Consider the following 11447-nt stretch of genomic DNA (forward strand, 5'->3'; position numbering starts at 1 on the left):
TGTTATGAAAACAAAAGTTTAGTAATTTGTTTGGAAAAACACATACAGTCACTTTGGTACGAGATGAAAATAACTACTTTACAGAATGAATATTAGGAATATCATCTTAATTTATAAAGATTTAATGTGATTAAATGCCAGTTAAATAGCTGATATGAACCATTTTACTTAATTTATAGGCAGCATATAGTTAGAACAATATACAATATAGAACAATATACATTACAGATATATATTCCCTTAACCTTTTATCTGTCACTAATGATCCTTTAAACTCTTGGCTCAGGTACCACCTATCATTAAAAATTTAGATTTTTACACGTTTTCTGTACTACTTAATGAATAACCACACTGCATGCTTTCCAGAGGTATTCACTGAGCCTTTGGATGCATGTTCATCTTTTTTACCTCTCAATACTACAATGTTTTAAGAAATTATTCAAATAAAGACAAAATAAAAAAGAAAATATTTTCTTAAGTTTTATTGTAACAACTCTAGTTACACAGCCAGTGAAACTGCATCATTTAGACAGTAACTATACTAAAACCTCAGCATATTTTGCTTAAAAAACGAGTCTTGAAGAGAAACTAGTCTGCCTGTTTATGGGTGAGAAATGGTCCTACCTTACTGGCATAATATAGTCATAGTATATATTAAAAATGCACATAACACTATTCTAGCAGTTTTCTAAAATAAATAAATAAATAAATATTTAAAATTAGTGTAATAGTATGTCCAGGTACTACTGCAAATTATATTCTTCATGTTAGAAATATTCCCTATTAGTATAATTTTTAAATAGTCTTATAAACTGCATATGAAGCATGACAAGACAATATATTTTAAAATACTTGCAAGGTAGAGGTATTCTGTTTAGTTAATAATATCACTAAGCAAAAATCTAAAGTCCAAAGCTAAGCAGGCCTGTACTTGTGCTTCTTTAAAACATTTAAACCCTCATGTAGCTACATGTTCCTGGCCCCAACAACAAAATTTTAATCACACCTACCAAACAATTCCACTTTTCACTGCAATGGACTTGGTTATCTCAAACAGAACAGCCGGCTAAATTCGTATTTGCTGAAAACACACCAATATACAATATCCTAAGCAGAAACAATCCTGAAAAGTTAACTTTTTAAATACTTAACATACGAAAATAAATAAGCAACTGTCTATCATTCACTGCTATTCTTCTATTAGACTCTAGACAATACCTTGAGCTTCTCATAACTTCCCTTTCTTCTCCTGAAATGAAAAATAACATAAAGTGCAGAATTAATACAAATAGTTGTGACAATTTTACATATTTTTTTCTCCCACAGATTTTTCTGTAGGTGGAATAATTTTGGGATAAGACTGCCTCTGAAAAATATAAATGTAGTGGCTTTTGTCATATATTTTCCACCTGTTTCCATGCTTCATCTACAAACACACACCTTTTTTCTTCCTTACCTTAATTTCTTCCTTTTTTTTGTTTTATTCTTAAACTCAAGCTAGTTCCTTTGAACAGTTTTGCACTCAGTGTGCCTTACATCACACTCGTATAGACCATTATCCTGAGATATGCTGGGGTAAAGTGATCCAATTCACCTTCACTACGGTCTGCTGAAATTCAAAATATCATCCTAAAGATGACACATTTTACCACAGAGAATCTACCTGAAACAGTCTCTTTTCTACTTTGTACTTTGAAAGCAAGGTTTTCACATTTGCAGATAAAATAATGTAAGGCTGCACTATCAAACCAAGACAAACTACAGTTCTTTAAGGTTTAAGAAATTAAAAAGCCTATACATCAATAAAAGAAATGGTGGCAGAGATGGTGTGTTCCTTCCTTGTATAAAAAGCAGCTACACGTCAAAACACGTGTTCCTAAAATAGCAGCAAAGAACTGCTTATAAAAAATTAAGGTAGTTCTTGCAGTCCACTGGAGATCTTTGAAGACTGCCTGTCCTGAAGCACAGGAAAATAGTCACTGTGATAAAAATAAAACAATATACCCATTTTCAAAGTCTGGAGTGAGCACAGATCTATCTGAGAACTCTGGTGTTGCAGTCAGGATGCTGTAACTTACCAGTAGCCATAATAAAATATACTGAGTTGCATGACTTAACATACAAATTTTTTGTGCCAAGACTGAAAAAAAAAATAAATAAAATTTACTACTCTCACTCAATTTAATTTTTCTACTCCGCTGCTGTTCAACCCTTAATCTGTAATGTTTTAAGAGTGATTTCTTATTGTTCCAAGACACCAGAATTCTCTTTTTTGAATGACTGATGAGAACTGCATCCAGAATGATCCAGAATGACTGCCAACAGAGCCCTGGCACTCTTCTCACAGCTGTGGCATCAATGCCACCAATGTTTGCTGCGCATTATTTAGCATTACATCCCCTGTGAGTACTTGCTCCTTCTTGGTAAGTCAGCATTTCCCTAGGACAAGGTCTGGAAAAATCACTTGCTGACACCAAGGAAGTCTGGAAGAACTTGGAGATGAGGGGGAATACCCATAGCGTACCAGTACACACCAAGGGTGACAGGCTGGTTTGCATATTAAAAACCCCACAACACTATTCCTTCCTTTCCTCCTTCCCTCCCTCCTTGAAGACTAGCTCAGAGCCTCCTTGTCTTACAGGAGAACCTCAGGATGGGGCGTCACAATGTCCCCAGTGTGAACAAGAAAGCACATTCGTCCTACCCTGCACCATCAAGGGCTCCCAGACTCACTGCTGCCAGTCTTCCACAGTGGGGCAGAAAGGATCATAAGCTAATCCTGAATGATGTAGAAGCTGTTAACAGAGGATGCCTCTTAGAGATACACTGAGTGTTTTGCAGCTGAATCACAGACCTTCCCTGCTAAACTCTGCCTCAAAAACAAGGAACCCCTTTTGCTGCTAATGGAGAGGGGCAAGCAAAGGGAAAGACTCCACTTCCTGACCACAAACACCAGGAAAGACAACTGCTGTTGGGGTTTTGCTAAAACGACAAGCACCATTCTCACCCTCCCAGAATACCCGTGACTTTTTTTTGCCTATGTATGTACTTTGTGTATTCTCCTTCTCCATTCTTTGTTATTAAGAACAACCTTCCCTTAAAAAGACACATCTTTAAAGATCTGGATCCTGTTTGACAGGCAGGAGGAAATCACTCGCTATTGTCACTCAGGAGATCACAGCCTCAGATGGTGGGTGGCTGAAGACAATAGGTGGCAAGAAGCAGGAGCAGCAGGTGAACCAGGACCCTGTTCCCAGGTTTGGCTAACACAAACACCACGATTGTCTGACATCCTTCACTCACAAACATTACTGGCACAAGCAAAATACATCTTTGGACTACAGTCAGGAAGGAAAAAAAAAGATAACACAAAAATACTACTCACTAAAGATGATGACACACACCATAGGAGCACTCTGATTTCACGGTCCGTGGTCAGAACCCCATTTATTCAACATTATAAACTTATCAATGTACACCATTTCCTATATACAAATCAAGTTTATCAAGTTTTAAAAAAAGTGCTGTTTGAAATCGTGTTTTACTTAAAGCACAAGGTAATGGGAATTGCATGTTAACTGAAAGCGAATCAGTTCACAAGTAATATTGAGAACACAGACACATCGACAGGGGCACAAGACACCTTTTAAGTCTTAATGTTGATTTACTGAAAACTTTAAGGAGAAACATTCGTCTTATTTTATACAAACAGTACACAGTGCTTCCATCATCTCTATTAAAATGAAGTATACAGTTTAATCCTTTCAAAGCAAGGTACTCTGAAAACTTCTGGTTTAAAATACCAGCCTAATTACCTATTCCAAACAAAAGGCCCAAATCCTGGAACTGAATCAAGGCAGACAAAACTATACGCTTGTGTAGACGGACTGCAGGCACGTGAGCCAAGTAAAAAACCACTTCTCCAAGGTATCCTACCACAAAAATTAGATGACCTAACACACTGATCTGTTATAAACAAACCAACCAACTCAAGGAGTATAAAAAGGTCGCCGGACAGTACGAAATGTCAAGTGACCACTATAAACATGTTTAAAATGTAACTGTACAACAATATAAAAACCACAAAAATGATGTTGTTTATTTCTCTACATGCCACAGTTACCTGTTCTATTCTATGCTACCTTGTAGTTTGCCAATATTCTGCAAATGCCACCACACCAGAGGATACTATGTGATACTAGATCCCTTCTTGACTGGTTTTGCTCCATTCTGCAATATTAAGGCCAGCCTCCAGGAAGACTGCGGAAGTGACTGAGAAACAAAGTGATACTGAGTGGTAGTTTGTCTGAGAGAAATTGTGTAGAAGACTAGATAAAGAGAATACTGGATCAATTCTCAGGGACAAGATGTAAGAACAAACTACTCAAAGGACTTCACTACACATAGATGAAAAGGAAAGAACCAGTCAACAGCTTAAATTCACACTTTTTGGATTTTTCAGTGAAATCAAGTTGTTGGGGGTTTTTTTTGGGATATGAATGTTCTACTTCAATCTCACTTAAAGTTAGTACAAATAAAAAGATAGTAGTGAAAAATCGCTTTATTCTGGCTGCTGGAAATGAAGGCTGAGAAAGCACTACCAGTATGAAAGAACAGTGCTGAAAATATCCTTGGCATTTACATTAGGGACCTCCTACAGCAAATCTAGCTTTGTTCTATTGCACAAAAATTGTAAATGAAAATAGAAGTTCATAGAAATACAACGTTTTAGAAATCACTTTTGAAAAAGGAAAGTAAGGGCACTCAATTCAAGAAAGTTCATTCAGGAAACCAAAAGTCATCTCTGGGTAACTGCTGAGCATTAAAATTAGACTTCAGAATAATGAGGAATTGTTTCAGCCTTGCAGGCGCAACAGTACGTAAATCTAGTGAAATCCACAGAAATCATGTTGTCTGAACAGACACGTTCCTTCACTTTTCTTGAACTGCAATTGTGCTTTCCATCATCCGCTAGCGGGAGGCTTCCAGTATTCAAAAGGTACTTTCATCAGCTGCTGAGATCACTTTACACAGGATGTGCTGACAGAATGAACCACTTTATTTACCTGAATTTGCATTTCTATCTTCAAGGATGGATCTCCACACCTACAGCTGCGCTGACTTTGCTGGAGTTCTGCTTACTGAACTCACCCAACATTCCTCGGGGAGGGAACGCCGAGACCCCAGCATAAAACCACTACATAGGGTTGTTCTAAGGCAGCTTGAATATGAACAGATGTCAGATAATCTACTTCAAAAGCACAGCATCGCTATCAAACGCTGTGTTTTCCTAGGATCTTTTAACAGACTGCCAAATATATTCTGCGTGCAAACAGGTTTCCTTTTGATATAGGATTAGAGGCCTCATAATTTAAAGTGTGAGTAGCCAGTATGTTCTTATGTACAGTAACTACAGCACCCTGTAGTAATGCTAGCCCTAAAAATCATTATAAAAATATTTCCTTAGAGCACTTTAAATAATTTACAAAATTCTACAAAAACTATGTATGTTTATCCATGATATCCCTGTTAAATAGAAGCATTTTTCACATTAGTGTGTGTATGATATACAGGAATCGGCATCTCCCGCTGTCTCTCCTTTAATGTCTCAAGTTTTATCAAGGTAATTACAATGATAGTTATTTTCTAAAAAGACTGTTACTGTAAAAAAAGGTGTACTTACATATTTGAAACCTTTTTTTTCAAGGGGGAATCTGGGCAGTCCCCTGAAGGTAGATCAGTAAATTTTACACAGGTTTTGTCTAAAACTTCCTGCCCTTGGTCCACTTCACAAGCAGTTTCCCTATTCTGCAGGACAGGTATGTTTCCTTCCAAACTGGAGCCGGCTACCTGAATTTCTTCCTGCCTGTCGCTGTCCTGGCAGATAACTTTTTCCTTCTTAATGCACATCTGCATACTGTTATTTGTACATGCTCCTCCACTAGTTTTATCCACTGCTACTGCTGTCACATTTAATTCCTGCAGTGGGCAACCTAAACTTGGATCTGCCCTCCTGTCCTGCTGGTTGTTCTCTCCCTTACTGCATGCATATACTCTCTGCTGAGATGTCTCTCTGCCAACTTCATCTGCTTTTACCGCTGCCATACTGTGTCCAGGGCGTGGAGGATCTAAATTTGAATCAGCCCAGCTGTCTTTAGGAATATCTCCTTCCTTCATCCACATCTCTGTGTTCTCAGCTTTGGATGCTCCTCTGCCATCTTTATCTACTTTTACTGCAGCCACACTCCGTTCCTGCAAGGGGAGACTGGAACGCGAATCTGACTGGTCTTCTGAAGCGTTCGCTTTTTTGCAACCCTCTGCTTCCTCTTTGATATACAAAGGAGCAGCCTCCAGCTTTTCACAGGTTTCTGCTACGTGGGGACTTGATACTTCCACAGTGAGCTTCTGAGAAGAGCTGGATTCTTTTATTGCTGTCATACTCTCCCCACTCAACTCGCCTTTTGGCGAGGAGGCTCCTCTTCCCTGGTTAAGTACATCTGGATCCTGGGAATCTACTTCTATTCCTAACGCCCTGCTCTGGGTGAGTAAATGTTCTGCTTTCTGCCTTTTGTTCAAAAGCATGGATTTCTTCCTGTCCCGAGCATATTTTAGACCTGCAATAAATTTACTTGAAATTTTTAGGTGAAAGGTATTCTTTCTTTTAGATCTAGACTTTGCATTAATTACTTTTTGTACTTTACAACCTTCAGTTTTGCTGGTTTTAGGTGAAAGTGTTTTCTGCATGGGCTCTGCATTAGGGACATCCTTTTTACCTGCTGTGTTCCCAGATAACTCACCACCAGCAACACCTTTAACCCCTACTCCTTGCTTAGCTTTTGACTGACCAGTAGTAAGAAGATTAACGTTCTCTGCAGAGGAAGGAGATTTCCCACCGCCACGTAACATTGCACTTTTCCCTTCTGTTCTCTGAGAGTTCTTCAACTCATCAGTTTGCTGAGATACCTCAGTCTTTTTACTTTGACCCAGCATGAGGTCAATCTCATTTTCAACTGGCTGTTGCTTTGCTTTTCCTTTATTAGCAGTTTGTTTGCTCACACTCAATAGGTCCAGAGTTGCATCATCTTTTTGTATCTCTGGATTGCTTGCAGAGTCTTTAGCCTTTTCTGCCAAAAACCTCCTAATTTCTTGTTCGATGCTGTCGTCGCTGTCCACTGAACTGCTGTCGTCAGCGTCTGATGCAGCTGTGAAAGTACATTTTTTATTTTTAGCCACCTGCAGGTTATTCTGGTTTGAAACTGGTTTAGGTTTACAGCCTTTTTTAAGCTGTAAGTTAAACTCCAAGTTCATCATGGTTTCTGGTTTTACATTGGTAAGTTTGATGTTTGTGTTGTCTGGAGGATTTCTGATTGTGTTCTCTTTCACAGCTTTTCTAGGTTTTGAGAGGCAGCTTTTCTGTAGCACGGGAGTTTTACATTTCCACTCATTCTGTTGGAGGCTACTAAATTCATCTAGCAGCTGAGTTTCCGTCTCGCTAAATTTGACTTTCTTCTTGCACTGAGATTTCTGGTCTTTGGACTTCTTCTTTAATTTTCTTTTAGACCGTAAAAGGTCCTTGATAGCACTATCAAGGTCCTCATCACTATCCAGAGAACTGCTCTCATCATCCGAACCATCCCTCTCTTGAGTTTGCATGGTATTTTTCATAAGCTTTCTTGTGCTACTCTGAACCTCCATAAAAGGGTTTACCGAGTCGAAGGCCACACATCTGCCAACAGATCCGGATAATTCAGAAGACATTAGCTGCTGCTGCTTAGTCTCTTTGCTACTGAGCCTTTGAGCATCACAGAGCTCTGCAGGACTACTCAGGGCACAGGCCTCTTGGAGCATGGGAAATTCTGAATAGTTGCCTGGCTGGAAAAGTCCCGTCTCCAGCTGTTCAGGTGTTTTTGATGCACCTTGTTTTGCTATTCTGCCTTCCCTTTTAAGTCTCCTTTTACGACTCAGTGATAGCTTCAGTGTTTTGGGAAGAGAAGGCTCAAGGGTACCAGTGAAGCTGTTCTGATCAGAAGGCAAAGGCATCTGGATTGAGTGTGACAGGCTGGGAGGCTTTGTTCCAAGGTTTTCTGACTGTGCTTTCAGAGCCAGAAAGGCCCTGATTTCTTGCTCTATACTATCATCGCTGTCCACGAGGCTGCTGTCACTTTCACAATGAGAGGATGAGAGAAACTGGGGAGAAAAGAAGGAGTCTGCAGCAAGTGATTTGTTGTCATTTCCCATTTGGGATGGCATGATTGTTTTGGAAATATCAAGGATAGCTTCCGCACACATGAGTTCTGCAGATGTGTCTGCTCTGCAAGAGGCCTGCAAAGTGAGCTCACAAGCAGCAATCTTGTTTTCTGGAGGTGCAAAATGCCTGGCTTTTTTCAGTGGTTTTAACAGCTTGTTAAATTCATTGCTGGTGCTTTTGAATTCTGTTGACTTTGAATTAACTTCCTTTCTCTTGTTGCTTATGGGGCTTTTATGGATTTCTGGTGAGGCACTTTTTGTCGAGCTAATCATCGCGCTCGCAGAAAGGTCCGCCATGCCCTTTGTATCAAACTGTTGTCTCTCCAAAGGGACACAGTCTGGTGCATGACCTGCCTCCTTCCTGATTTTCTCCAGCTGATAAAGCTGGATGGCTTCTTCAATGCCATCATCGCTACTCGAGTCAGATGCGTGCATGCTGTCGTTCTTAAGCGCTCCCCTCGTCTCCCAGTAATTAGCTCCACTTTCTTCATTTTGCTCCACTAACCAGGGCTGGCTGGCAGGGGCCATTTCTAGATACGTTTGCTTCACTTGGCTGAAATCATGAGGCGGCTCTTGGATTTTAGACTGCAAACACTTGGACTGTGTGCTGGTTTTCTGTAGCTTGGGAGGGTGTCTCAAGAGGAGCGCATTACAATCTTGCTTTATAGCACCACAGTTTGTTTGGTTTGTTGATTCTTTGTTGCATTTTAGGATAGCTCTCACATGGGAATCTTTCTTATCCTCCCCAATTACACATTTACTAATTTCTTGCTGCTTCTTCTCATTCAGGAACTGCACTATTTCAGCTTGTATGCTCTGTTCAAAAGAGTCATCGCTACTGATGCTCTGAGGGGAAGCAGGCTGTAGCCTTTTACTGATCCCCAGGTGGTCAGACAGGTACTCTTCAGAGAGCATCTCAGCTTTAAATTTCACAGGGAGAAGGTTACTAGCCATTTTGTTCTGGGAGAATTCTCTCTTAAACCTTTTGTCTCTGTTTATATTTTCAGAACACTCTGCATTCCTTTGCAAGGACTGGTCACTTTTGCTTTTTGCTTTCAAGTACTCTTGAATGGCTTCCTCTATACCTCGGTCAACAGAATCGTCGCTATCGGAATCAAGCAAGAGAGTCCCAAACCTCACGTTCTCTTCCACTTCAGTGTCTGAATCAGCAGGGCAACCACACTTGGTATACTGAGGATGCTCCTGTAGCAATGTGGTGCTAGATGTGACTCTGTTACTAGTGCCCTTTTCTCCCTTTTGTTTCTTCTGTGTAATACAGTCATACTCATTGTTCATACCCAGGGGAGACTCTTGACTTTGCAGGTTGTTTATGATCATCTGAACTTTTGCACTTACAGAAGTTCTGGTGACGTCCCCTTCAGATTCAGAGAAGCAAACGGGGTATCTACAATTCCTTGCTGGTCCAAAGGACTCCCATTTTGTCTGAAGAGCTACCAAAGGAGAAGCATTCATAAGGAACATTCTAGCAGACAACAGCAAGGTCCACAACGGAACAGTTTTTCAGACTGGTCTCTCTTCCATCCTACAATTAAAAAAAAAAAAAAAAAAAAGAAGAAAATATTTTTTATTCTGCAGCTACCTTCTAAAAGTTCCAGGTAATAACACTGGTAACATAAGTTGTTAATTATTAACACCCAGACTTACTGTGCCAGATAATCACAAGAGCTACTTCTCAACATCACTCTCAATGGGTAAATCAGTCACTGCTGTCATTAAGGCTAAGACAAAGCACTCATCATTTGTGGTTTTCAGTATTTTCTGGCACAACCATAACCCAATTCAGGTAATTATGTTCACTTCCGAAACTCTTCCTGCCCTTTTCATTGAAGGTCACCCTCTCTTTTGTATATGCTCCTAAGTAACCACGTACTGTCAAGACCCACAAAGAATCACTCTGACGATACTTCAGTGCACGGGCTTGTGCAAACCCCTTCTGCACTAACACTGACTTAATATTTTTGCAATGAACTTTGCCACGAGAGAGAAAGAACAATTTAAGGGAAACTTTAATAATGAAGTGGAATTGGTGGGAGTGGAAAACCCTGCAAAATATTCTGTTCCCTGTGTTTCCTTTGGCATAATTGCCCTTTTTTAAAGGACTCCCGCCATGCATAGCTCAGCTGTTCAGTTTTACAACAAAAACAATGTTGGCTGTGTCGACATGGTATATAATGGGCGGATGTGAAGCAAGCTTGCCCATGCTCCGAGATGGTGGAACACAAACCAACTGTTATTCCAGGAGCAGAGTAACTGCGTTAGCATGATGCCTGAACTCACAGACTAGCCCGAGACAGCTTTTACTAGTTCTGGCTTGGCATTAAACACGCACAACTGAGGGACTTGTGGCAGCTCAAAGAGAAGGAAAGGGAGCTTATTTCTTCCTGAAACATACTATAATCCCGAGACACCAACCATTCTGGCCACACTGCAGGATAAAAGCTCTCGGTAAATACAAATCTTTAGAGTTTGCAAAAACAGGATGAAGATGATGAATTATTCTTTGTATTCTAGTAGAAACCCCGAACAGAATAAAGCCCCATTTCATGGAATAATGAAAAAAAGCCATCCAGAAAATGCCTGACAAGACCCCAAAGAGTTCACTACTTCCACGTGGTCCCATGAAGGGCTGAGGTTTCACCTGCAGCATCATTTGGTGGGATCCAAACAGTATCTGTTGCTCTTGTCAATTATTCTCTAGTTCTGGTTTCAAATTACTCACTGACAATAAATATTTTAAGGAAATAATGATTCTAAGCTCTTTAAAACTTAGTATATTTATTTGTTACTGAGAATAAAAATGTCATAACAAGGTTTCCGTAGGTGAACCTGCAGAAGGATCATTGGGGGTTGGACTAGATGACCTCCTGGCATCTCTTCCAAGCCCTATGATTCTGTGATTCTGTGAATAAGATAACAGAAAACCAGGGAAGACAATTCTTTATCACTTTTAAAAAGAGCACAGCACTCCAACAAAGAATGTTATATTTAACACTACAAACGTTTTTGTCAAAATTATTCTGGGATCTGTACTTGGGAAGCAGTTTTATTGCCATCGTGTTAGTAGACTAGAATATTCTTGAAATCTTATTAACAAAGGCAGAGTCACCCTGAACATGCCTTACACGTTTGCAGAGTGGCTACCTCTGAACACACCATTAATAATGCTTTTGCCACTTCTT

The 11447-nt window shown here is 39.8% G+C and overlaps 1 protein-coding gene across 1 annotated transcript; it reads right to left on the reverse strand.

The window, feature by feature from the left end:
- Nucleotides 1-1200: 1200 nt before the first annotated feature.
- Nucleotides 1201-9729, reverse strand: PPP1R26 (protein phosphatase 1 regulatory subunit 26). The gene is made up of 2 exons (XM_010167358.2): nt 5684-9729; nt 1201-1249 (listed from the first exon to the last, which is right to left on the reverse strand). The coding sequence occupies exons 1-2, from the start codon at nt 9727-9729 to the stop codon at nt 1201-1203; spliced, it is 4095 nt and encodes a 1364-aa protein (XP_010165660.2).
- Nucleotides 9730-11447: the final 1718 nt, after the last annotated feature.

This window comes from Antrostomus carolinensis, unplaced genomic scaffold (assembly GCF_000700745.2).
Source record: "Antrostomus carolinensis isolate BGI_N321 unplaced genomic scaffold, ASM70074v2 scaffold34584, whole genome shotgun sequence".
In the NCBI taxonomy this organism is placed as follows: domain Eukaryota; kingdom Metazoa; phylum Chordata; class Aves; order Caprimulgiformes; family Caprimulgidae; genus Antrostomus; species Antrostomus carolinensis.